This window comes from Mesoplodon mirus (assembly GCF_964341445.2).
Source record: "Mesoplodon mirus genome assembly, chromosome: 3".
Classification (NCBI taxonomy): Eukaryota; Metazoa; Chordata; class Mammalia; order Artiodactyla; family Ziphiidae; genus Mesoplodon; species Mesoplodon mirus.
In genome coordinates this window covers 25,045,722-25,072,823 of record NC_138978.1, presented here as the reverse complement: position 1 = coordinate 25,072,823, position 27,102 = coordinate 25,045,722, and the positions used below count along the sequence as shown (strand labels likewise).

The 27,102-nt window shown below is 46.4% G+C and overlaps 3 protein-coding genes across 10 annotated transcripts in view; 1 reads left to right on the top strand and 2 right to left on the bottom strand.

Annotated features, from left to right (window-relative positions):
• The window catches only part of EYA3 (EYA transcriptional coactivator and phosphatase 3), a 104,012-nt gene extending 87,477 nt beyond the window's left edge, over positions 1–16,535 (top strand). For all 7 annotated transcript variants that reach the window (XM_082614538.1, XM_082614539.1, XM_082614540.1 and 4 more), the window contains 5 exons: positions 23–183; positions 2,879–2,993; positions 4,298–4,419; positions 10,909–11,009; positions 12,522–16,535. In XM_082614538.1, coding sequence (XP_082470664.1) covers positions 23–183; positions 2,879–2,993; positions 4,298–4,419; positions 10,909–11,009; positions 12,522–12,602 — 580 coding nt within the window. In that variant the 3' untranslated portion in view covers positions 12,603–16,535. The remainder of the gene's footprint in view (positions 1–22; positions 184–2,878; positions 2,994–4,297; positions 4,420–10,908; positions 11,010–12,521) is intronic.
• Positions 16,536–16,938: 403 nt separating this feature from the next.
• On the bottom strand, positions 16,939–25,904 carry XKR8 (XK related 8). Its single transcript, XM_082614543.1, has 3 exons — positions 25,399–25,904; positions 23,140–23,336; positions 16,939–20,433 (listed from the first exon to the last, which is right to left on the bottom strand). The coding sequence occupies exons 1-3, from the start codon at positions 25,689–25,691 to the stop codon at positions 19,724–19,726; spliced, it is 1,200 nt and encodes a 399-aa protein (XP_082470669.1). The 5' UTR covers positions 25,692–25,904; the 3' UTR covers positions 16,939–19,723.
• A 446-nt stretch (positions 25,905–26,350) lies between these two features.
• Positions 26,351–27,102, bottom strand: part of SMPDL3B (sphingomyelin phosphodiesterase acid like 3B) — a 31,930-nt gene continuing 31,178 nt past the window's right edge. For both annotated transcript variants that reach the window (XM_082614019.1, XM_082614018.1), the window contains one exon: positions 26,351–26,978. In XM_082614019.1, coding sequence (XP_082470145.1) covers positions 26,613–26,978 — 366 coding nt within the window. In that variant the 3' untranslated portion in view covers positions 26,351–26,612. The remainder of the gene's footprint in view (positions 26,979–27,102) is intronic.

Genomic DNA, 27,102 nt, shown 5'->3' with positions numbered 1-27,102 from the left:
TCATCATCCTCTCTCTCTACAGCAACTACAGTTTCTCAACAGATGGTTTCAGTGGCTCAGGAGGTAGTGGCAGCCATGGTTCCTCTGTGGGCGTCCAGGGAGGTGTGGACTGGATGAGGAAACTGGCTTTCCGTTACCGAAAAGTGAGAGAAATCTATGATAAGCATAAAAGCAATGTGGCTGGTAAGTGTGGCGTACAACCAGCTAATTTTCTGTTTTGTTCTGATTTTCTGTTTTCTTTTCCAGGGTTTCCTTAGGGCTCCCTGACTTATCAATTTGTGCCACAGTAACATTTTAACTCTGTATTTAAAAAACAGGTTTGATTGAAACCCTCTGGGGAGGAAGCTCTGCATTTCTTATGGACTTCTCTTGATATAACTTCGCAAAATTCTCTTGTTCTTTTTAGGTAGATGCCTTTTTTAAAGGAAATATGTTCCATAGATTATGTTTGCTGGCATGTGTTTTTTTCTGGGGTCATAACTACTGTCAGTAATATTTAATAGGTTGCCATATTTTTGAACAGATTTACATAGCCATCGGGACAAGTCAGGTAGAACTAGCAACGAGGTTTATAGTGGATGGAAGACTAGGTCCAGGATGATAGGTTGGCAGTATCCGTGCATTGTGATTTGAAGGACCTTGGAAATTCTTTCTGCCCAGATATATCTCAAATGTCAGGTGCCATTATGCCTAAAATTCTATTATTTGGAATTAATTAATTAGCCATAGATTGTTCAAATTAGAAAAGACATTAGGGAGCTAATCTAAATCCTTCATTTTGCACTTGAGAAAATTGATGGTCCATCATGAGGGTAACAAGATGGGGTCACATAGCAAATTAGTCACCATACCACAACTGGAATCCCGAACTCTTGGTCCACTGCACTTTACATTCATGCAATTCCTTTTTTAGTGATACACCCTTGTGAGAAAATATTGAAAACTGTGAACCATCACCCTCAAACACCTCCATCTGCACAAAATGTTGCGTGAAGTTTCAGGGATTCCATAGACTGCCTAGAAGTATATTACATCAGGTCAAGAGAGCCCTCCTACCTACCATACCACTACTACAGTGTGGGGCAGAAAGTAAAAATAGGGCTTCAAAGATCAGTTTGGTGTATACTAACACATATATATGGAATTTAAGAAAAAAAATGTCATGAAGAACATAGGGGTAAGACAGGAATAAAGACACAGACCTACTAGAGAATGGACTTGAGGATATGGGGAGGGGGAAGGGCAAGCTGTGACAAAGTGAAAGAGCGGCATGGACATATATACACTACCAAACGTAAGGTAGATAGCTAGTGGGAAGCAGCCGCATAGCACAGGGAGATCAGCTTGGTGCTTTGTGACCGCTTGGAGGGGTGGGATAGGGAGGGTGGGAGGGAGACGCAAAAGGGAGGGGATATGGAAACATATGTATATGTATAACTGATTAAATTTGTTATAAGGCAAAAAATTAAAAAAAAAAAAAAAAAAAAAACAAAGATCAGTTTGGTGCATTCGTGTTATAGTGCTCCAATACCAGAAAAAAAATCATAGGCATCTGGGCTTTTGGGAATCTAATTTATTTACTTTTTTCAGGTTCCTTTCTTTACTTTTCTTTTATTTTTCTTCATGATTCAGAGCCAGTACTTTTTATTTTGGTAACCAAGTCTTTTTGCTCTTTCTCTCTCACAGACATTAGCCTTTCTTTTGTTCGTTTTCATATACAACCTAAGTCTCTGGTCCTTTCTCTGCCCAGTGAGTGTCTGGATGTGGTTTCCTGAAGAAAGTGATACATAACCCTCTGTGAGAATCCCCTGAGCCCACCCTGGGGAACATAGTAAAAGTAATATCCACCTGTATTTTGTGAAATATGAATTTAAAAAAGTGCCACATGATATTAGTTAAATATATGACATATGCGTGCTTATGTATATGTCATACATGACGTATAGATACTTGTTTGGTTTTTGTTTTATCAGAAATTTTGAGAGTCATCTAGTTCTAGGCTTGCATTGTGAAAAACCATCAGACTGAAAACAAATTATACACAGTTCTACTCATAGAAATGACTTCTGTTTTTATGGAGTGTTGGTAATAGAATGCAGAATTTCTCTTTTTACCTTCACTATGGAAAATTCAGAGCCAGGTTTATTATTTGAATATTGTAGCTCAAGTGTCAGGTAACGTGCTCCCATCAGATGAATTGTTTTTTGTTTTGTGCTTAATCACCTGATCTTAAAGAAGTGTTTTAGTCTCTTATCAGCTGGAGTTGTTTCAGAAGTACAGTACAAATAAATGACATTCAGAAAGCTGGTGATTCAGCCTGGGATCTCAGGTTGATGGGTTCTGAAGGGGGTGAGAGCAGTCACTGTGGGAGCAGTGTATGATAGTGGGAAGATTTCTGAGACCAAAAGCCACTAACTTGCTGTGTATTCTCAGGCAGCCCCCTTTCCTCCGTGGGCCTCGGTTTCTTTAGAAAGAGATTGGAAATGCTGTGGACTCGCCATCTGTAATTTTTCCCCCTTTGGTTCTTGATGTCACTTCTAAAGCAGTGCTACTCAAAGTATGGTCCACTGGTCTGCAAATTACGTTACCGGTTGGTGATGAAAGAAAGAGCCTCTGCCAGAACCTAATCACAGTGTTTCTATGAGCTGATTTTGTTGTTGTGATTATGCACCTCCCCCCTCCCCCAGCAAAATATTCTGGTGAAGAAAGTAAAAAAGGCATTTGGAGTAGGCTAGGGTTTTATCAAGGAGAGAGATGTGTTAGCTCAGTAGAATATTTCAGTAACTCACACTATTTCCAAATTGAATTTAGAAGTCGCTTTCTCTATGCCAGCAAGGATGTTGTCAAATGATGAATGTGTCTACTTTTATTCCCAAAGGGCTCCTCAGTCCCCAGAGAAAGGAAGCACTGCAGAGACTAAGAGCAGAAATTGAAGTTTTAACAGATTCCTGGTTAGGAACTGCATTGAAGTCCTTACTTCTCATCCAGTCCAGGTATGGAAATAATTCTTTTAGTTTTCATCCTCTCAGAGAGACGCTTTCTTCCACCCTAGTCCAGGATAGGCCATTCCCTAAAACAGACTGTGGGACAGGGGTGAGAAGAGTTCAAATGATGCAGGGAAGTATTTGGTTAGGTGGGAGGCAAGGTCATTTTACTCTAAAAGCACACCGAAGAGCTTTGAAAGCTTTTTTCCTTTCTCTTACTTTTTGCTCACTAAATTATACTCAGTAACCCAGAATCTCCAGCCCAGAACGTGGGTGGGCCTGGTGACATCAAAGAATACATGTAGGAGCTATATCACAAATATCCTAAGTGTAGGAAGCACCAGAGAAATGTAGCAAAACCTACTCAGGAAGGCGGGATTCAAAAGAAAAAGAGTACAGGGACTTCCCTGGTGGTGCAGTGGTTAAGAATCCGCCTGCCAATGCGGGGGACATGGGTTCCAACCCTGGTCTGGGAAGATCCCACATGCCGCGGAGCAACCAAGCCCTTGCGCCACAACTACTGAGCCTGCACTCTGGAGCCCGCGAGCCACAACTACTGAAGCCTGTGCTCCGCAACAAGAGAAGCCACCACGATGAGAAGCCCGCGCACACAAGAATAACCCCCGCTCACTGCAACTAGAGAAAGCCCGCGCATGGCAATGAAGACCCAACGCAGCCAAAAATAAATAACTTGAAAACAGAAAAGAAAAAGGGTACATTAAGCAGATTAAGGAGATTTGAGCTTGAAGCTTAGAATGGGAAATAAATACATACCCTTATTCGTCCCTCCCTCAAAGCAAGAATTCCGATTCACAGCCTACTAAACAGTAAAACTGACACCAAGGGGTGGATATCTGTGAAGGTAAAGGATTTGTGAAAATAATATGTATTCTGAAATTTCTGTTGCCATTGTGTGATGAGCAGAGAGGACTTCAGTCATATCTCATTCAGATGAAATGGCACTGTTGTAACTGAAAGCCTCATTGTGTTTTCTGGAGTGTGGTATCAGTGCTGTGGGTTGGTGGGGTTTGCTAACAATGCAGTGAGCTAGAATGGTCAGAAGGAAGTGAGGCAAGAATCAAGTTGCTGCTCTGTGTCCACCACAAAAATCTCTGTCCTTTAATTGGGAAAATAAATAAACCTGAGATAATTAGAGCAAAAAGTGAACATTGGCACTGAACAGATACCATGCCGGGCACTTTGAGATTAATTTTTCACAAGCAGGTCCTACAGAGAAGATCCATTTGAATTCTTGTTCGCAGGTTGGTTTGATTTCACCTTTTTCTTTTCTTTTCCCTCTTTCTCCCTTCCAGAAAGAATTGTGTGAATGTTCTGATCACTACAACCCAACTGGTTCCAGCTCTGGCCAAGGTTCTCCTATATGGGCTAGGAGAAATATTTCCTATTGAAAACATCTACAGTGCTACCAAAATTGGTATGGGTTCAATTCTGTTTCTTGTCACTAGCCTTACAATAATACTTGCTACTTAGGATATGCTTATTATTTACCAGTTCCTCAGTTAGACACTTTATATATACATATATCTATAATCCTCACAGCATTCTTCTCCTGACATTACTGATGGGGCAGTTCAGGCTTATCACTTATGTAGTTTGCTCAAGACTTCACAGCTAGTAAGTTACATAAACAGGATTCGAATCCAGGTCTGTCAGACTTAAAATTTATCATGCTCTTTTGTTTTATAATATTTGAAAGAACATAATGTCTAGTTTAGAAATCCACTATGCCTCATTTCAAATTCCTCTTTCACAGAGAGTGCACTGTAATGTAGTATAATCAAAAAAGCACTAGATTAAAAATCAAGGACTAAGATATATACTTTAAAATGGTTAAATCCCTCACACTCATTAGGATAGCTGCAATAAAAAAAAAAAACCCCAAAAAAACAAGTGTTGGCAAGGATGTGGAGAATTTGGAACCCTTGTGCACTTCTGGTGGGATTGTAAAATGGTGCAGCTGCTGTGGAAAACGATATGGCGGTTCCTCAAAAATTAAAAATAGAACTATCACATGATCCAGCAATCCCACTGCAGGGTATATATCCAAAAGAATCCAAAGCAGATATCAAAGAAATATTTGCACACCTATGTTCATAGCAGCATTATTCATAGTAGCCAAGAGGTGGAAGCAACCCAACTGTCCATCGAATGAATAGATAAACAAAATGTGGTATATACATACAGTGGGATATTAGTCAACCTTAAAAAGGAAGGAAATCTTGCCATATGCTTACTACATGTATGAACCTTGAAGGCATTATGCTAAGTGAAGTAAGCCAATCGCAGAAAGACAAATACTGTATGTTTCCACTCATGTGTAAGGTACCTAGAGTAGTCAGATTCATAGTAACAGAAAATAGAATGGTAGTTAATAGGAGCTTGGGGAGAGGGGAAATAGGGAGTTGTTGCTTAATGGGTATAGAATTTCAGTTTTGTAAGATGAAAAGTTATGGAGAATTATTGCACAACAGTGTGAGTATACTTAATACCATTGAAATATATATTTTTAAATGGTTAGGATGGTAAATTTTATGTTATGTGTTTTTTTACCATACTTTTTTGAAAAGGAAAAACAAAAAAAACTAAGGACTAGGCTAGAGTCCTAACTCCCCTGCTTATTAGCTTTTAGGGAAATTACTGTATCTCCTGAGCCTCAGTTTTCTCATATAAGATGAAAAACGACCAGAGAGGTTTTGAAAATCAAATGAGACGGTGTATGTGAAGATATTTTTTATCCCCTAAAAACGTATTCAGTTCTCAGTACATGAAATAGTAAGTACTCGATAAATATTTGCTGAATTGATTAATGAATTGGCACCAGATTTATATAAAACCAACTTGTTCGGCTGAGAAGGCAGCAGAATGTGTCACTCTAATCTTATGTGCTGTACATGGTCCGGGGAAAGAGGGCTATGACAGCTATCTCCTTACCCCTCCAGACCCTTGAGTCTGTGCCTACAGTTCCTACTTCCCTATTGCAGCCAAGGAGACAGTCCTCATTTGAAGATAAATTGTAGTTATCTACTAGATTAAAAAATGTCAGGCATTGCCAAGGCACTCAGAATATAGCAGTGACAAAATCCTCTGTCCTCATGGAACTTACCTGCAGTCAGTGGTGCTCGGATAATTGGGTTATCCGTACGGGGGGAAAAAGCAGATTCTGTACTCCTTCTTTATGCAATTTGCAAAAATAAATTCCAGGTGGATAAAAATTTTACCATGAAAAGCAAAACGTTAATTTTTAGAAGAGAAAATAGAAGAGTATCTGTATGACCTTAAGGTAGGGAGGGATCTCATTTAAGAGACCCCAAAAATAGTACTTAAAAAAAAAACGATCATTTTGATTGTGTGAAGCTTTTAATTTTATATACAGTGAAAGATGACATAAAGTGACAAGACAAATCACAGACTGGGAGAAGATACTTGCAATACATTTACTTGTTGATTAGTATACAGAATCTATAAAGAGCTCCTGCAGATCAATAAGCAACAGACAACATAATTTTAAAAAGTAGGCAAAAACCTTGGAGCAGCCAATTTGCAGAAAAGGTAACCCAAATTGTTTGTAAACATATATGAAAAGTTTTTTAACCTCACCAACTAAGGATCTGCAAATTAAAGAAATGCAAATTAGGGCTTCCCTGGTGGCGCAGTGGTTGAGAGTCCGCCTGCCGATGCAGGGGACACGGGTTCGTGCCCCCGTCTGGGAGGATCCCACGTGCTGCGGAGCGGCTGGGCCCGTGAGCCATGGCCGCTGGGCCTGCGCGTCTGGAGCCTGTGCTCCGCAGCGGGAGAGGCCACAACAGTGAGAGGCCCACGTACAGCAAAAAAAAAAAAAAAAAAAAAAAAAAAGCAAATTAAAACATGCCTTTCTCGTCTGTTAGATTGACAAAAATTTAAGTCTGACAGTGCCAAACTTTGTCAAGGAAATGAGAATTTACTCTGCTAGTGGGATTGAAAATGGATATAACTTTTTGGAAAACAGTTGGTCAATGTTTAGTAAAGTTTGAGATGTGCATAACCCTATGACCAAGGAATTCTACTTTTAGGTATTTATACTTGAGAGCAGGGGTCTCAGACTGTAACCCACGTACCAAATTCTGCCCACTGCCTGTTTTTGGAAAGTTTTATTGAAACAGAGCCATGTCTAATCATTTCCATAGCTGCTTTCACACTACAGTAGCAGAGTTGAATAATTGCAACAGAGATCATATGACCTGCAAAGCTTGAAATATGCCAACTCCTTCCCTTGAGTTTTTTCTCATTTGCACAAGGAGATATGTGCAAGGATTTTTTTTTGATGCAGCCTTGTTCATAGTAGAAAATAATTAGAAACAGCACATGAACCTGTCTATGAACAGAAAGTAGAATAGTCAAACAATGGAATACTGTATAGCAGCTAAAGTGAATGAACTGGGGCTTCCCTGGTGGTGCAGTGGTTAAGAATCCACCTGCCAACGCAGGGGACACGGGATCGAGCCCTGGTCTGGGAAAATCCCACATGCCGCGGAGCAGCTAAGCCCGTGCACCACAACTACTGAAGCCCGCGCATCTAGAGCCCGTGCTCCACAACAAGAGAAGCCACTGCAATGAGAAGCCTACGCACCGCACCGAAGAGTAGCCCCTGCTCACCGCAACTAGAGAAAGCCCGTGCGCAGCAACGAAGACCCAATGCAGCCAAAAATAAATTAATTAATTAAAAAAAAAAAGGTGAATGACTAAAACTACATATATCCCTAAGGATTAGTATTAAAAACAATGCTGAACACAAAAAACACATTACAAATAGTATGTACAGTATATAATTTATATAAAGGTAAAAAATGTTCACAATAATAGCCATACATTGTTTATGGATACACACTCAGGGAGAGAAAAGAGGAGGAAGAATGTCATCAAGTAGGGGTAAATAGAAAACTTCAAATAAATCTGTACGATCTCATTTTTATATTTTTTTATCTAAAGCAACTCTAAAATGCTAAGATTTGATAAAGCTGGGTTGGTGGTCGCTATATAGGCATTTATTTTTTATTGTTCTTTTTTGTATGGTTGAATTATTTCATTACAAGGGCTTTGATGGGGGAGATACATCTGTAACCCCCCTTCAGATTTTGCTACTGCTGCCCCTGCTTTACTATGCATTTTGTAAGAAGTCAGAGCACTCGCTAACCTTCCCACACCTGAAAGGTAGATTTCTGTGGTGCTTGATACCGCATCCTGGCACTCAGAGGCTCATCAAACTAATGGACATGACTTTATTCCTTCTGACAGTAAGTGTGCTTATTTGGTGATCTTCTCATTTCGTCCAGAGCTAATTAGCAGAGCTACAGTGGTACCTGGCGCCATGGTAACCACAGTGAGAGGCTTGAGGCTTTCCTTTACAGAACTATGAGATGAGAGCAGGGAGAGGAAATGTTTGTTCGGTTCCTCTGAAATGGTTTCAGAATTACATTTCTCTTAATGGACACTCTGTGACATTAAAGAGAATTCTCAAAATCATTTCTGAAAATGTCAGAAGTCTTTTCTTAAATTAATTAATTAATTATTTTTGGCTGCATTGGGTCTTTGTTGCTGCGTGCAGGTTTTCTCTAGTTGCAGCGAGTGAGGGCTACTCTTTGTTGCGGAGCATGGGCTCTAGGCGCACGGGCTTCAGTAGTTGTAGCTCATGGGCTCAGTAGTTGTGGCTCACGGGCTTAGTTGCTCTGCGGCATGTGGGATCTTCCCGGTCCAGGGCTCAAACCCATGTCCCCTGCATTGGCAGGCGTATTCTTAACCGCTGCGCCACCAGGGAAGCCCAGAAGTCTTTCTGATAGAGGAAACCCAAGAACCTAATCTTCTCCAAAGGCTTGGTTGGTCTTGCAGTTACAGCTTCTATCGCTTGACGTAAGCTGACTAGTCATTGGTTTTATCCTCCTGAACAGGAAAGCTCATCTCTAGGATTGTTTTGAAAGTACAAAATGGAAGCAGTGTATTTACCAACTGTATTGGAATTATTTTTTCATATGGCTACCTCTTTACCCTGAGCTGTTAATAACTCACTCTTAATCCTTTTAGAGGAAACATGCCTAATTGTATTTCTTCCTTGATCATTGCAGGCCAGGACAACGAAAACATCTCTATGTCCCTGTCTTCTAAATAAGAGACATTCCCTTTGTTGGGTCTTAGGGGAAATTTCTAAAATCCTACCGACTTAAAAGTTTTTTCTATAAATCATAAATTAGACTGTAGGTCTAGCAGAGGTTGGCTTAGGTAAAGACCTAATGGTTGGAATGGAATTAGACAAATAACTCTTTAACACTTAATAAGAACTCATTATTAGTTGAATTATTTAATGTTTAAATTGGGGCTCAAGGCATAGAGCCATCCCCTTAATCATTTGTGAAATTAAAATGTATTTACTTAGCAAACATGGATTGAATGCTTGATATGAACATAAGGTGTGACAATGCTATTATAAAATGGTAGCACTGAAAGGGACCTAAGTGCACCTAAGCCAAGCCTTGTAATATGAGTGGGAGACTGAAGCCCCAAGTGGACTAGTGTCTGGTCCAGGTTTGTTTGAGGTGCCACCTGGGCTAGGCATGTCATAGACTTGCAGTTGCTTAGATGTACCAATCAGGACTTCTGAGTATGGGTGTAAAGATTCTTGTCAGATACGATGTAGTCATCTTAGATTTGTGTATTTCTATATTTGCATATTTATTACAACAGTTTTCCAGCAGATGGCATTCAAGTGCCTTGAGGAAGAGGCGCCTTTTTCTTATTCACACAGGAACACTGGTGCTAAGTCACTGAATCTGGCAAGAAGATAGGATGAGAAAGTTAATGGAGCAGGATATAAAAAGGAAGCAGAGTTAGCGCCTTGCTTAACTGAAGAAGGTGGCAGAAGCAGTTTTAATAAAGCATAAGAGATGGTGAAGGAAGAGCAAGAGAAATAATTTTCTTTTTATTTACTTACGCAAGTACAGTGTCTGCCACAGCAGTTTTATGTGTGCATGTTTAGGTGTTGGTTCCAGGTAGGATTTGAATTTTGATACATCGCCATGTTTCTAAGAGCTGTCTGCAGTGGATTTAAATCACCCATTTCCCGAGGTTAATATCACTGATATAGGATCTCAGTTGCAGTTACACAATATAATAGGAAGTTCCAAATGTGACAAATATTGCTGCCATATTCATTGGTACTCTGAGACTCCTCCCCTCCTGAAAGACATAAGGCCCAGGACTAGGACTGTTTCTGGGAAATGTAGAGTTGGAAGGAAATGGCTGTTTTTTCCTAATTACTAACCGGAAATCAGGGACTTCCACTTCTTTTTCTTACACTAATGGTTTCCCCTCAAAAATCGTCCTTTTGTCAGGCACAATGACCAGAGCCTAGACTCTGGAGTCAGAGGCTCAGAGTTTAGCTACTAGCTTGTTTGTGATCTGGGGCAAGTCACTAATCCTTTGGGTCCATTTCCATCTATCAGAATAGGGGATGGGACCCATCTCACCGGATTATTTTGAGAATTAAGTGAACGAACACTTTGAAACTGCTTTGTATGCTGTAAAGTAAAGGAGCTGTGGAAGAGGGAGGGAGTGTGCACAGCTCTCATACGGTGTTTATAGAAACATCCCACACTAAGATCTTAGGTACTTCACCCTCAGTGTGAAAGTTAAAATAAGAACCTAGAGAGCACAGTGCCTAGAAAGTCTGTTGTGTGAGTGGCACAATTTCACATTCTTTGGGCAGAGGGCCTGTTGGATCTCTAGCTGCCACCCCTGCTCCCCACCAAGCAAACCACATGGGCTGCCCTGATTCTGTCTAAGCACAGGCAGGTGAACCTAGCAGCAGTCCTTATCTTTGGTATCGAAAAAAAGAAAGGGAGGAATGTCCTAATAGGAAATATCTTTTTCTCATCAGGTAAGGAGAGCTGCTTCGAGAGAATTGTGTCAAGGTTTGGAAAGAAAGTCACATACGTAGTGATTGGAGATGGACGAGATGAAGAAATCGCAGCCAAACAGGTAACCATGGCAAAATAAATAGTCTATATGGGAATGCAGTGAGCAATTAGAAAAATGGTAAAACTCAGAAATCGTAGTAATCTGTTGTGCATTTACAGTGTCTTCCCTTCCTCCTATTCCTCTCCCATTTTTCTTTAAAAAAAAAAAAAAGAAAGAGGGTCTCCCCATGCAGAGTTTTCCCTGTAAGTTGTTAGATCCTCCCCTTCTCTCTCCTCCCTGCCACTCTAAAATCTTAAAATCTTTGAGCCCTGCTTCAAGGACACCCATCATTAAACCTGATGTGGGCCCCATCTTCCATCTTCGTCTTAGAGGTCAATGCTTTCTCAAGAGCGTGAGACTTTACTACTAAAGGCCAATCATTCAGACTTTTCCAGGCTTTCCAGCTTTAATTCTAAAGTGCTTGTTGCCCTCTGGGGAAGACACTAGTGGATGTAGACATCAGTGCTTCTTGGTCTGAAGAAGAAGGGAGTGGGGGAGATAGAAGAACAACTCAAGTCATTATCAGACTTTGTGTCTCTAAGCTGATGCTTCTAGTCATCTGCCACAGAGTACACCCATTGGAAAATGGCTTAGATCTCAGTCTCCTCCCTCTGAGGGATCTTTTCTGCACCCTCTGTGACAGAAGACTTTCTAGTCCGTGCTTAAATATACCTAAGGGTGAGGAGGCTGCTTCCCAGGTATCCTGTTCCACTGTGGGGTCATCCAGGCTCTTAGGATGTTCCTCCTTCCATTGAACTAAAATTTCTGTTTTGTATCCTGGTCCTAATCTGGCACTTCTGAGCACAACATAACAAGTCTGCTTCCTCTTCAGTATATTCAAGGCCTTTTAAATATTATGTGTGAGCAGCAGGCTTGAAAAAGCACTGAGCTACATGCCAAAAGAACTGTGTTCTAGGACTTTCAGTATTCCAGGTAACTTGGAACCAGTCTGAACAAAATGGTTAGTAAAGCTAATTTCCATCAGCTTTATACAACATGGTTTCCAACACTCATGTTTTTCAAAGCCCTTCTTTAAAATATGGCTTCCAGAATGGCATACAGTATTCTGGACATAACTCTGATCACATAATATAGTGGGATTATTATTTTCTAGACCTCTGTGTTCTTCATCTTGGTCATGGACAGGATTTGGGCTTTGCAGCTCTGAACCTTATAGAAAATAGACCATCCATAAGAAAATGTAATACTATGTTAATACTGATTTCTTACATGGGTCATTTTATTTGATCCTGAGGATAGTGCATAGTACCTAGAACAAGTCTGTCTCATAAAAGCACAGAGTTACCACTGAAACCTAATAAAAATCTCTCACATCTGTAAGTGTCTTGTAGTATACATATGTCCCTATACACATGACTTACTTGATCTGTATGACAGTCTTATGAGGTGGGCAGGAGTAAGGAGGGTTACCAAGTACTTTGGGGAGAGGTCTGTGGAGGAAGGGGTGTGGGTAAATATAAGCTCCCAAAAGAAGTTGGGTTAACCAGTGCCCCTCCCTCCTCCCCCTTCCAGCACAACATGCCCTTCTGGAGGATCACAAACCACGGAGACCTGGTGTCCCTCCACCAGGCTTTGGAGCTTGATTTTCTTTAAGAACTGGAATGAAGAGCCTTCCCCACGAGCTCCTTTTCGCTCCTGAAAGGAGCTAGAGACCGGAACCAACTGGGAACTCTTTCTCCATGGAATGCTGGCGAGAACACAATCAAAACCAACAGCTGCAAGAGATGAAGCTTATTTTTGCTAAGAGTGAGCTGCAGCCCCGTGTTCATCCTCGCATAGGAGCGGAAGACAGTTGGATTGAGAGAACAATAGACTCATCGCAGCTACAGTGCTTTTAATTCTTCTGGGTTTTGTTTTGTTTTATTTTGTGTCAAAATAAATGAAGAAAAAGAAAAGGAAATTCTTGGGGCAGAGTTGCACTCTGCGTCCGTGACCAGATTGAGAACTGCCATTAACTTGTGGTGATAGGATAAACGCAGCAGACTTTTATAATAACATCTCTTGCAGTCTTTGTAATCTCCTTAGCTGTAGAACATATTCCCAGTGAATGTATATGTTATTTTTATAGGTAAGGGTCTGGTGTCTGACGCAGGTTCCCCCCCGCCTCTTTCTAGCAAGAAAGGGGTGTGTACAGTTTCCTTGGAAACTCGTAACTGAAATATCTGAGATACCTCTCTGTGACGGTAGCACCTCCTCCGCTGCCCAGCGCTCTGCTCTCTTGGGCGGCTTCCTTCCGGCTCCTCCATCTCCTGGCTGGCTGAACTGTGGGGCATGGACCCTGATTCACTGTAGACTTTGCTGTTTCCCATCCTAGAAGCCTTAGTCCCCTTTCACCAAATGGCACAACCCTAGAAACTCCTTCTCTTAGACAGTAAATTGTAAGCCATCAGCTTGACTCTTAGTCAAAGGGTATGTCCCAAGGGGCTTACCTCCAAACTGGAGAGAAGAACTAAGACTTCTTAGGAATTTCCACTTCTTTGGCTCTTGAAACAAGAAGATTCCACCTTTTCCTCCTGCAGAGAAGCACCCTTCCCCAACACATGCTCACCTCTACAGCGCCCTCGCCCTTCTTAGTCATCAGTGCTGGGCTCTTGGCCCTTTTCTGCCCTCTGTACCTCATGTCCACCCCCATGCAGCTCTGGCCAGTCCCCAGGCTTTGGACCCAAGTAGTCAAATCAAGTCTGAGAAAAGGTTCATAATCACATTTTGGCCAAAACTACGAAGGGATGTGACTTTCTTTGACTCCTTTAAGCCCTGTTGAAAGGTGTTCTGGACATATATTTACCCAGATCACAGCCTGAAACTGAAGAACAGATTGCCATGATCACAACCCAGTTTTCCCATGGAATACCCTTCCCGCTTCTCAAATCCCCTTCTAAAGTGGTAAACCAGAAGGCCAGAAACACTTTCCTGATTTAAATGAGGTTGTAGACCCCCTACTCCATGCCTGAAAACTCAATCTTGGGCCCAGTGCAGGAACATCTCTCAACCTGACTTCTGGGAGGATCGGTGGGTGCCCAGGCACTGGTCTCAGCCTTCAGTCCAGCTGTGTTTGTGGATGCCCCATCCCTCCAAGACTGGCCTGGGCATCTGCTCAGGCAGAATAAACTTCCGTAGAGCTCAGGAAGTTCGGCCTCTTTCCAGGTTGCACAGAGAGAGGTGATTTTATAAGCACCTCAGAGAGGTGTAGCCTGGGTCCTTAGTAGGAGGCATCCTTGACCAACCCCAGCTATAGATGCTTGTACCCAGAGATTCTGCACATCCATTTTCAGAGATGTTGCAGCACAAAGGGGTCAGATTCCTTCCAAAGCCAGGTCACCCGGAGAAAGGGCGATCACACATTCCCTCAGAACTGACTGAGAAAGCGCTTCATGACTCAGTTTTAGAGAAGATGTTTTTGGAGAGGAGCTCAAGTCCATGCTCATTACTTAGCTGCCCCTTTGGACGGGAAATACAAAGTCTGAGGTGGACCTTCTTGGTCTGAGCTCAGCATAGTTGCCCAGCTGCTGCTCTGCCTTGCCTGGTAATTTACCTTAGAATGCTCTAGGGCGGGTCCGTGCTTTCAGGCCCCTAGTCCTCCCCGTACTGGCAGTAGAGTTGTTGGTTTCTTGCCCTGGACGTAGGCCACCCTGTTGGTGCTGTGCTTCAGGCTGCAGAGCGGTACCCACGTCGTGCACACAGGTCCACGCACACACACTTCGCTCTCCCTGCCCGCTGGGAGAAGCTCTTTATTCCTAGAATGTGACTTGGACTCCTTTTTCGATGGTCTTTTCCCTCCTCCTCTGACTGCACGGCTTAGGTCTTTGCAAAAGGAACTTGAAATTGGCTAAGAGAGGTGAGGAAGCTCTCTGAGCAGTGCCGCCTTTGCTCTTTTCTGGTTGTTTAGAGGGTAGACAGAAAATGGAGCTTCCTGGCTCCTCTTTGCCAAAATGAATTGTTCAGGGAACCCAGTGATCTTCTTGGAGCCTGTGTTTTCCTCTTCCCCAGCACAGAGGTCTGGAGAGGAAAATAAGTAGGCAGCACCACGAGTTCTTGGAGGCTGAGGTCGAAAGGATACTGTGGGTCCTTTCGTCAAGGGGGAAGCCCTCTTTACTAGAAAGAGTCCCCATGGAATAAGGCACATGATGAGTCCTTTTCCCATCTGGGCACCGTGGGTTCTGTAAGATGGGTCTGCACATTTCGTGGTGAGAGCTACACCGTCTCTAGTAGGGAACTGAGTTGTCAGCTGTGTCCTGGGTTTGAGAGGTGGCTTTACTTTCGAATGTAAAACTGACTGTGCCTTAGCATCACCCTGTCCGGTGCCCCTGGTGGTGTCCAGGAGAGTGGATGCCTGCTCCAGATTTAGATGCCTACTTGGGCTTTTATTTGGTTTGGGGTATTCCTGTCTTCTGCAAGTTGGGGGAGCAAAGCTAGTGTCCCAGGAGACTTGTGCCACAGCTTGTTCGCAGCTTACACAAACTTGTTCGCGTTAAAGCTCCAAGCAGAATCTGATTGGCAAACTCCAGCTGCAGTATATGGAGCTTCTAGATGTTCACTACCTTGAATGGGTGTCAGTGCCACTGAACCATGGGGGAGAGGAGTTGAGGGGCGGAGCCACGCTCTCCCTCTTCCTGGGAGAGCGATGGTCTAAGCCAAGGGCTGGTGGGCTTGGGGCCTTCCTCTCCTCGCTCCTGCAGGAAGGGGGCAGTTAGGACCCCTCTTAAGCAGGCTTCTGTTTCTTACCACTAAATTGGCTTCCTTTTTCATCCAAAAGTTGGAATTCCCCAAATACCCTGTAGAGGCCAAATCTGAATTCTGAGATTTTGAAATATCTTAAACCACGAGAGAAAATCAGATCTGTGCCACCTCTGATCAGCAGGCCCTGTCCCTTCCTCTCCTCTGAGTCAGACAGCTCTAGCAAGCAAGGTTACTTGGCTAGTTCCTAATGCACTGATGGGAGCCATCCCATTAAGGACGACTTCTACTCAAAACATGACCCTCTGGACTTCAGATGCCTCATTTAGCAGGAAAAGGCACTGATTAGATATATTTATGTGACTGCGGGCATTTGTGGCTGTAGAGTCCTTGACCATAATGTTATATGTAATGGGAACTATCTTATAAACTTGAAAAAATAAAGTTTTTATTTTCTATACGGTTTGCTCCCGTGTCTTTTCTGAGTAGGTTCAGCCCAGTTGCCCAGCTGAGTAGGCTTCTAAGTAGGGCTTCATAAAAAATCAGAAGAGCTCATTAGAAAGATGGCATCCTTTCAGTAACTAAGTCATTAATTTCACCAAAAGAAACAAACAAACAAAACTAACCATTTGGTATAAATAAATGAGAAAATAAACTAGATATTTTAAAATAATTTGCAAGGGAAAGTTTATTTCTTAATTGTTTCTAAAATACATCACTTTTCAAAGTTTAGGACTGGAATGCCAAGAGATTTCATTTGCTGTCAAATGTGCTGAAATTTAATTATTAAAAAAAATCAATACCTTGCTGTGCTGAGCTTAAAATGCAAAAGCAATAAAACTGACAAATAGATATCCAAATGTTTGATTTGGCTTGTTTTCATGTTACATCAACTACTTTTTCTCTTTTCATTTCTTTAGATTTGAGTCTGACTGTTCATTGGTCTGGAAAACAGTCAGGCATCCTTTTGCCTTTTATTCCAATGGAGATTAGAATTGGGTTCTAGCTTCCAAGTACCATACATGTCAGACTATAAGATGTATTTTTCCCCAAATTAATCCCCCCCAGAAAAGAGGGGGCTGCCTTGTATTCTGAGGCATTAAATCTTTTCATCAGAAGATGCACATTTTGAGCCACAATATAGTTGAAGCAAACTTGTTAATCGGTCAGAAGTACAGGTATCAGAGTGTTATTAGTTTTTAAGCCCAAAGAGTAAACACCTCCATCTCCCCCTCCAATAGGTATATCTGCACGTTTCTCAAGAACCTTTCCAGTGGCACGTTAAAATGAGCAAATCAAGAGCTTTTTTATTCTTCAAAAACAAGTTTCTTGACATAAAAAAAAAATGGAAATCTTAAAAGGAAATTTCTAATTACAAGTAACATCACTGTCCTCTTTTTTAAATTCTTGATTCCGTGAACTTTATTTACAAATGAAACGACCACTAAATTCCACAGCTTTTTAAATTACATACCTGTTACCCTCATTTGACAATTTCATCTAGAGAATACAGATGAGAACTTAGCCAAAAAATTAAACATCTTTTTGGATTTTCTCAGGGGAAATAGCCTAAGACACTACCCTGCATCATCTGTTTGGGCATGTAGGGCATCTCCCCAGAGCCTAGTCTTCTCCACATACGACAGGAAGAAGTAGAGAAAAGTAAATGTAGCAAGTTTTGTTTTGTTTTAATTGAAGTAGAGTTGAGAGCAAGTATTTGTTTTCGTGAACCCCTTAGAAGCTATGTTTGAGGCTAGGTTGGACACTTAAGCCCAGGGATTTATAAAGGCCAAGCCTGCTCTCTGAGGTCTCAACCCTTGATATTCCCTATGAGTTGGGAAAAATAATGATTTCACTTTTGTGTGTGTGCAAATGTGTGTTTATAGTCAATTTTAAAAATGATCCTGGGCCTCCCTGGTGGCGCAGTGGTTGAGAGTCCGCCTGCCGATGCAGGGGATACGGGTTCGTGCCCCGGTCTGGGAGGATCCCATATGCCGCGGAGCGGCTGGGCCCGTGAGCCATGGCCGCTGGGCCTGCGCATCCGGAGCCTGTGCTCCGCAACGGGTGAGGCCACAACAGTGAGAGGCCCGCATACAGCAAAAAGAAAAAAAAAAAAAAAAAAAAAAATGATCCTTTTTCTGAGGTTATATGTCCTTTCATAAGATAATAGATGGTGGTAGTTTTTACTGCCCTTTCTCATTAAAATTAACTTGGCAACTATGTTGGCCATTATACTGGTTCATGAAATTCAAAAGTCTGAAAATCATTGGACTAAGTGATCCTGGAGATCCTTTCTACCTCTACCATTCTGTGTATGTAAAAAGTACCAGCGTCATCTTCCCAGAGTTCCTCCCTGCTCCCAACCTTCATCTCTGTGTCAGCCTTGGCTCCAGGCCAGTGTAACTGCTACAAGCCCTCCTTCATCCAGTCACTGCTGACTTGGTGTCTGGAATAAAGCACATCTGCGTGGCTGTCATCCTCACCTCCTTTAGGGCGTATATCAGTTTCTCAGGGAGGCCTTCCCGGCCATTCTATATAAAATTGTAACTCCCACCTACGACACACAGGCACTCTCCCTACCTTATTTTTCTTTTAGCACTTAACACTATCTGATACATTCTTTCACTTATTCTGTTTACTGTGTCTCCACTAGATGAATGAATGAATAACAGACTCTCCTGGATCCCGTCCCAGTGGTGATAAACCTTTCCTTCTGTCTCCAGTGCCCTTTCCCTGCTCCTTGTTTCTCCAAACCACAGACCTCCCCAACACCACTGCCCACATCCACATCCCCTGTCATCACTGCATCGCTCCCAGTGACCTCCCAGCAAAAAGACCTTGCTTCACCTGCGCTCGCGTATTCACTTCCTGATACCAAAGGTGAACCTACTCCCGCCAGGCCCAGCAGCAGAGCCGGCTAAGAGCACACACTAGAGTCAGCCCAGATCTGGGTTCTGATGCCCACCTGAGTGGTCAACACCACACTGGCTCACCAGCTCCTGACGCTTAGAAAACAAGGTTAAGAAGTCTTGCCTAAGCCAGCCCTCTTCTCTGGTCCCAGGGCCTTTACCGACTTTGAGAGGACTTTGCATCCCTGACCCCTTTTTTCCAGGCGGCTTTGAACTTGGCGGTGGATTTAATGACACAACTAGGCTAGGGGATTTCATGAGGTTTTAATAATAATCTAATAATACTGTTCAACAAAGACAACACACGTGTCTCTCGCTTACAGAGACGCAGATACACACACCTCTTCCACCCACACAGACTGAGGTAGAAAGTACACTGCCTGAAGCACAAAAATATACTCAGCGGGCTGAGCCATGGCCCAGACCACAGGTTCACAAGGCACTTGGTTGAAAGGTCACCCCTTGAGAGCAGGGGCAGAGGCCAGGCCAGCTGCCCTAAGGCCTTGGAGGGGCTGCCAGGGCTGCCAGGCAGTCAGGCATCCCTGGCTTCCAGCCTGAGAGCCTGTTCCGGAGCAGCTGGAGAGGGTAAGAGGTGAAGCTGGAATGGCAGCTGATCTGCCAAGGCTAGAATGATGCTTCTGGCACATAAAAGGCCCTCGGTAAACATTTGCTGAATGAGTTGAATGACTGGGGTGGGGCAGGGGAGGAAGAATTCCAGAACACATCCTGGAGGTCCTGGGGCCTTCCAGCCCAGGATAGGGGAACCAGTGGTGGGACAGCAGCTCCACCAATTATTTTAGAGGTAGCCAGGGAGGTAAAAATACCAACACTGGGATGCTTTGGGGTTATACTTGTTTGGGGGTAAGGGAAGGTGGGGGGGTCTCTTCTTTCCTCCCAAAGTGTTTCATACATAATTGGGGCCCTTGACCCTCCAGGGCCCAGCCCTTCTCATCTTGTTCTCATCCTTGAGGGCAGGCCTCTGTCTTACTCACCTCTGGTCTCCAGCGCCTGGCACAGATCAGGCATCGAGTGCTCGTTGAGTGAATCAAGGCCCATAGCAGCATAAGCAGCTTATCTTCTACATTCTACCAACTGATTCCATTCAGTCCCCTGGCTGGGTCTGACCCTGCCTCAAAGGACACCATTCACCTCTCCCTTCCATGGCAAAGCAGTCTCATCCCTACCTTTGGGGAAAAAGTTCTTAGCCAAATGGGCCATGCGCCTGTTCTGAGGCAGCTGACGCCCCTCGAGGGAGCGCAGACCCCAGGTCCCGTCCACCTGGTCAGGCTCCCAGCGGCAGCTGGGGTGCAGCCAGCGGTAGTAGACCAGCCGCAGAGCCAGCCCCAGGAGGAAGCAGGCGCCGGCCGCAGGCAGCAGCCTCTGCAGCAGGCACCCGCCGGGCAGCCAGGTGCTCTGAGTCACCCAGGCGACCACCAGCAGAAGGCTATCATTCAGGAGGAACGCCAGGTGGATGGTAGCACGGCCTCGGGTTCGGCCCTCAGCCACGTTGAACCAGGAGAAATAAAGGATGGTGGCCACCGTCGCCCGGTACAGCCACTCGGAGCAGGGATCTGGCATAAAGTCCGTGCCCTGAAGCCAGACCCAGAACAGCAGCACCAGCCACAGGCCCAAGAAGTGCAGGGCCACATAGCGGGGGAAGAGGGCTGAGAACAGGGCCACGACCAGGACTCGGGGCCACAGCAGCAGCAGGTTCCACAGGAAGTAGATCACGGAGGCACCCAGCCCCAGGAGGGGCTTGGAGGGGAGGCAGGTGCGCAGGGCCCGGTGGTAGTCAAGCAGTGCCCACGAGATACCCACAAAGGACGTGCAGATGCTGACCCCTACGAAGAGGAAGAGGAGACAGGTGAGCCCTGCGGGCAGCCTGCAGGCACTCCCCAGAGGCCACGGGTACTGCGGAGGCCTCGTAGCCATGCTGAAGTGGGTAGTACGGCCCCCAATTTGTTGAAGGGAAAACTACAGCTGGAGAACAGTAAGTTCACACAACCCCAAACAGGGCTAGGATCCATATGGAGTCTGCCTTTCGCCACAAACCTTTCCTTTTCAGGTGCTACCACGGTTATATTTTTCACGGATGAGAAGGTGTGTGACTTATACACTCTCATCGGCACCCCTGTCACCCAGCATCGGGCACCCCTGGGCCTTGGCCACACCCTGAGCATCTTCTAGGGCCCTGTTACCCTTCCTTTCCCGGAAGAGCCCACTCCTTTCTTGGATCTGAAAATCAGCAGTCCAGTTCCCCTTTCTTAGTCTCAGAAAGGGAAGCAGGAAATCCCATGGGGTGACGACAGGCCTCTAGCTGAAGCTGCCTTCCGGGACCAAAAGGGATGTCCCTGTTACATGGATGGAACAGCCGTTACTCCCCTCCACCCTCAGACTGGGCCCTGGTTTTGATTTTCCAAGACTCGACGTGTACAGTGGGGATCCTATCCCACCTCCTAGTTGCCCATCCTGGACTAGAAGCACCAGGCCCTCAAACGAGGGCTGGAAGCATCTCTAGACTGCTTCCTCCCCACCCCCTCCCTATTGCATTCAGTCAACAGATGTTCGCTGGGAACCTGCTATGGGTCAGGAACCCACTCCCAGCCTGGAATCGGATCTGTGGCCTTTCTAACTACCCCACACTCAGGGTCTCGGCAGGGCTGATGTTCCTCCAGTTTGCCAGCATGCTGCATTCTCTGACCTGACAAGCGGTGCCCTTGGTATTAGGTAGACCCACACCCTGGTTCCCCTGGCCTACTCCTCCTTACCCTGTAAGTTCTGGCCTCATTATCCCCTATAGTCACCCATCCGGACCCCACCCCAGCCCACTCCGCTGTGCAGTTCCTACAGCACCCCACTCCTGTCTGGAATCTTATCACACAGTAATGATTTCCTTATCTCTGAGCTCCTTCAGGGTAGGAAACAGATACTGTCCCCAGGGATCCCCCAGAAGCTGGCATATAACAGCAGCTGAATACATGTTTGCTAAACAAAAGTTGGGGAAACCTGTCTCTTCCCTCAATCTCCCATCCCCACTCCATACACACAGTGTAGACTGTCCCCATTTAGCCCTGGTCCTAGACACCCACTGCCTTCAAAGAGACAAACAAAGAACACAGTCATCCCTCAGTAACCACAGGGAATTGGTTCCCCAAATCCGCGGATGCTCAATTCCCTAATGTAAAATGGAGACCCAACACAGCCATCAATAAATAAATAAATTAATTAATTAAATTAAAAAAAAAAAAAAAAAAAAGAGACAAACAAAGAACACAGTCATCCCTCAGTAACCACAGGGAATTGGTTCCCCAAATCCGCGGATGCTCAATTCCCTAATGTAAAGTGGCGTAACAGAGCCAGCCCTCGGAATCTGCGGGTGCAGGACTCACAGACAGAGGCCCCGTGGTAGGTGCACAACGAGTGCTGTGTGTCCCAGGGCAAATCACTTCACCTTTCGGCATCTCTTTCCTCTGGTGGAAAATGGAGGTAAATACAGCACCAAACCAGAGGTGCTATGAATGTGAGCAATGATGACAATAAAGCACTTTCCTCAGTGCTGGCTAATAGCAGGCGCTCAATCGTGATGGCTGCTATTACTGTTTTTTGTTTTGTTTTCAATTAATACTGCAGACTCAGATTAGCAAACTGAAAGGGCCCTTGGAGATTGAGTCCAACCCCCCAGCTTGTACAGCTGTGGAAACTGAGGCCAGAGAGGGGATCTCCAAGGCCCGCAGAGAGTGGAGGCAGAGCTGGGACTGGCTCCTCGGGAGGCTGTGCCTTGTACAGCAGCAGGTGTGCGAGGGCTGAGAAGGAGAAGGGGAAGCCTAGACCCTGAATCAGATGTGAGCTGGAGTCCTAACTTGGCTGCCAGCCGGCCTGTGACCTTGGGCAACTCCCCTAAAAGCCCTCCCAAAGCTTCTCTTTGCACAAACCTCTCCTGTGTTTTATGAGGCCACCTGCCTCTTCCTTTTCAGATCACTCCACATGCTTTACTGTAACTACCTGCTTTACAGTCTATGGTTCTGGCAGGCCAGGGGCTGTGTCCATCTCCTTATTCACTGTGGTGTTCCTAACACAGGGACAGGCACAAAGGTGCTCGATCAAAACAAAGGCGCTCTGCATGTACAAAGGCGCTCAATAATTTATCTATTGATCAACAAATTGCTTATTAGGCATCAGGCACCCTACACACTTCATCTGTTATCTTCAAAATAGTAAAAATTACACTTAAGACTTATTATGCACTAGGCACGAGGCTTTATAGGCATCACTTCACTTAAACCTTTCATTAACCTTATGAGGTAGGACCATTTATTACATCCATTTATTTGTCCAGATGAGAACAAACTGAGAACTCAGAGAGGTGGAGTCCTTTGTCCAAACTCAAGCCTAGAGCATAACTTTGGATTTGAACACAGACCTGCCCGACTAAAAGACATTCTCCTATTTTCTAAGCAGCCTTTATAAACGAGTGAAAACCTTTCTGACATTTGTGGGCAACTTTCCCAGGGTGTAAAAGGGGGGCTGGCCGAGGGCCTGACACTCACACTGGTAGTACTCGGCGCTACCGCTCTGCAGCATGATGGCCAGCACCAGTGTGAGCTGCGGTGTCATCTCCAGGAAGGTCTCAAAGAGCCGCAGCATGCTGATGTCCAGGGAGAGGAAGTCAGCATAGGCCAAGTCGAACTGGGAGGGCACGTCCTGCCGCCACACCAGCAGCCCCTGCCGCAGCCCCTGCACGCACCTAGGCAGTACACACGATGCCCCAAGGGGCCCAGTTAGCATCCTGTGGCATTCCTCCTTCCCTACCCATCGAGTGGATGCAGACAGGCTCAAATCCTAGCTCGTCACATACATGCTATAAGGCCTTGAGCAAGTGACTTACCTCACTGAACTTGTTTCTTCATCTGTGAAGTGGGGATAAATACAACAGCTATTACTTCTGCGGTAGCCACCATACCAAGCTCATCACAAACCTTGTCCCATTTACTCCTTTACGATATCCCCATTTTACAGATGGGGAAACAGGACCAAAGAGCAAATGAGCAGTGGAAACAGGATTTGGACCCAAAGCTGTTTGAATTTGAAAGGTGTACTGGGAAATTGCCTAAAGTGATCATTCTCAGATTTTAGCAAGTGTAAGAATTTCTTAGGATCCTGTGGGGAAGGGAGCCATTGAGAGCTTCTGAGCACAGGCAAGACAGGTCCTACTGTGCTACAGAAAGAGCACCCAGGGATCCATTTAAGAGGCCTGCCCAGAGTGATGAGAACAGACGGGGCAGAGTTAAGAGAGTCCAGAGGTTGGACAGACAGGCCTGAGTGATGCACTGGCATGAGGGGGGAGTGGAGGACGCACCAAGATCTCCCCCCACCCAGAACTGACCTCAGTTGGCTATTGGGAGGTGAGGCCATTCACTCATTGCAAATTCATTCATCAGACGTTTACTGTCACTTCCAGTAAACTTGGATGAACTGGATGAACTTGACAACACACTCAGGGAGCAGGCCCGAGTTCGGAGGTGGGGGGTCCCCCAGTGCCCTGGCAGAGGCCTCAGCCTAGTCACAGGCAGGAACAGAGACCCCGTTTTCTCAACCAAAGCTCAGTACAGTCTGTCTGACTCATGCTCAGCAGAAACAGAGGATACATGATGTAATTATAGATTCAGGGTTCATTGTGGGCTGCCAGGACTGTAATAACTGTGCCCCTTCGTGTTCACCCAAGGTGTTATTGATGCCTGGACAGTCCCTCAGGCAAAACTGTGACATTCAAAGCTCCTCTCACCCACTCCTGGAGACTCAAGGCAAGATCTGGGGAGAATCTGTAAACATGGATTCAAGAGCAGATCCTGGCTCCGTCCATCCCATTCCAACCCAGACCACATCATGTCCTGACTTCATCACATGACTCTGACCCCTTCGTTTCAGTTTCCCTATCTCTAGAGGGCCCCCGCCTGAGCCCAGCCCTACATGGCTCCAGGGACATGAATGAGTCAGACCCCATTTCTGCCCTCTTGCTTGGTCTGGGAGTGAAGGGGTGGGGTGGGGAGAATACAACTGGGGTTCAGGGAGAATACAACTGGGAAAGACAGGGTGGGAGGCACTGGCCATGAAGGAAGAAGCGCTGCTCTGGGGGTCAGGGCTGCTGAAACTCCAGGGTGACCTAGCTGACACTTGCTGCCTGCTTACTCTGCACCAGGGCAATTTACAGGTCTCATTCCATTTAATCCTTACACTGTGAGCCTCTGGAACAACGAGTAAACTGAGACCCAGAGGGGTCAAGTGACTTGCCCAAGGCTCCACCCACAGCTAAAAGCAATGGGAGGTCTGTTGCCACCAGGCACTGTGCGGGGCACTTCCCCCTCTGCCCTTCACCACAGGCCTGCCAGCCACACCTATCTCTAGGTCACTACCTCCTTTAACAGAGGAGGAAACTGAGGCTCAGAGAAAGGCAGGAATAAAGCCACACAGGTGGTAAAGCCGGATTGGATCCCAAAGGGTCCGACTCCAAGTCATGTGCCTCCCTTCCCTCTCTGGGCCTCAGTTTCTTCAGCTGTGCCAGGAAGGGTACCGTTCATGAGCTCTGAGGGCTGCCAGCCGGATTTCTCCCTCATCAGGGATCAGGAGCTCACCTGTAGGGAGAGGCGCCCGCTAAACTGCAAGGGGCTTAGTTTCCTCTCCAGGGTCTCAGCCCTCTCCTCTCCGGCCCCGTCGCGGGGTCAGGGCTCTCACCTGTGCTACCAGCCCAGCTGCAGGAGGTGACGTTGACTTCCGTTCCCCCTCCCTCTCCCGGAGGGCAGGGCTCTCACCTGTATAGGTAGCCCAGCTGCAGGACATGCAACAGCGCCAGGCAGTGGCCTGGGGGCTTCGGCGCGTGCGGGCTGGAGAGGTCGGCGCGCAGCCAGACCCAGCTGAAGAGCTGCAGCGCGACTGAGGCGAGGCCCAACAGCGCCAGCACTAGCGCGGCCCACAGGTAGCGACCGCTGAGCACATACTGGCTCGCGGCCCACAGGTCGGCGCCCAGATCGATCAGGAAGGCGAGGGTGCCCAATACGCCCAGGACCAGGTCCCAGAAGAGAGCGGCGCGTGGCGACCAGGGCATGACCCGCCAGCCTCTGCCCCTCTTTCTCTTCTGGGCTCGGACCCGCCCTCCCGGCCCAGGGTCCCCCTCCCTGCCCAGGGTAGCGGTGGCAGGAAGGAGGCGGACACAGCCCTCGGGGCGGCCCGGGGCTCGGGCTGGGGGGCGGGACTTCCCCGTCCCGCCCTGTCCGGGGAGGAGCGAGGTCCGTAGACCCCGCGGTTGGGGTCTCAGCGGTCCCACAGATCCCTGGCCCTGCCGCCTGTCTAGGGATCCCCCCACTCTCACCCCAGCCCCGCTGAGCCCTGAGGGCCCCGAGGACCGCTAGGCCCGAAGACGGACCGTCCGAGGCGCAATGCCCTTAGCTTAGGAGGCTTCTAATCGCCTTGTTTTACATTTGAGGCTCCTGGAGACCCAAAACGGCGAATATGGCCCGGAGATTAGCGCCCGGGCTAGAACTGCGATGTCTCACGTCTGCATTGTTGCAAAACAAAACAACAGAACGCCAAGGCCCGTTCCGATCCCTGATTGAGGGACTTCGCTAAGTTTGCCTCCGAGTCCGGGCCGTGTGCCAGGGGAGACAGAGGGCACTGGATCAACCAGGCGCATCTTCCTGGCAGCTCATTTTACTCGGATTATCCGAATAGGAGGAGGGGGGAACATTCAATAACTGGGCAAGGGAGTTACTTTAAACATGATTTACAAATTAATAACAGAATAACATGCACGACGAGCATTGTGTTTGGGATAAAACATGAAACTTGAAAGAAATGTGCTTCTGGTGGTGCCCTTGGGGCTTCATTTCCTGATTGATTGGCTGTCCCGTCCCAGTTCATTCTGCGGACGCCGGGGAAAGGGTGGAAAGTCCAGCTCTCGGGGGTGATGCTCTCCCCCATTTTACCAGAAGGAAGGCGAGCCAAGCCAATCAGCGGGCGGCGCCCAAGGTCACGGCTCAAGCAGCGTGCGCAGGCCCAGCAGCGCCACCAACAGGAGCGCGAGGCGGGGCGTGGGCGCGACGCCGGGGGCGTGCAGGCAGGCGGCATACCTGTCGAAGGCCACTTCGCGCAGCGCGCACACGTGCTCGGCTTGGCAGGCCTCGTCGCAGGCCCGCGTATCGTAACTGACCGAGTTGTAGACGTAGTAGCGCTGCAGCGCGCCCTGGTCGCTGGCGATGCGGCCCAGCGCCGCGTGCATAGAGCGGGCGCCCGCGTCGGGCACGCCGTAGGCCTTGGTCACCCGGTACTCGAGCTCCCAGCGCGGCGCTCCCTGCGCGTTCGCCTGGCTCAGGTTCAAGAAGTAGGTCACCATGTCCTGCAGAGGGGGCGCGAGGCGGGCCGGCTGTGAGCAGCTGCTGTCCGCTTCCGCCCCCAATCCTCCACCTTGCATTTGCCCCCAGATTCTAATAGCTGTAATCCTGACCGCTCTTAGTTATTGG

Bases quoted from the DNA above. Each gene is read 5' to 3' on its own strand.
- XKR8 (XM_082614543.1), bottom strand. From the start codon at position 25,691: ATGCCCTGGTCGCCACGCGCCGCTCTCTTCTGGGACCTGGTCCTGGGC. The intron at 23,337-25,398 runs GTGAGAGCCCTG...TGTACTGCCTAG, and splicing joins CAGCTGGGCTACCTATACAG to GTGCGTGCAGGGGCTGCGGC. The intron at 20,434-23,139 runs GTGAGTGTCAGG...TCCTCTTCGTAG, and splicing joins TAGCGCCGAGTACTACCAGT to GGGTCAGCATCTGCACGTCC.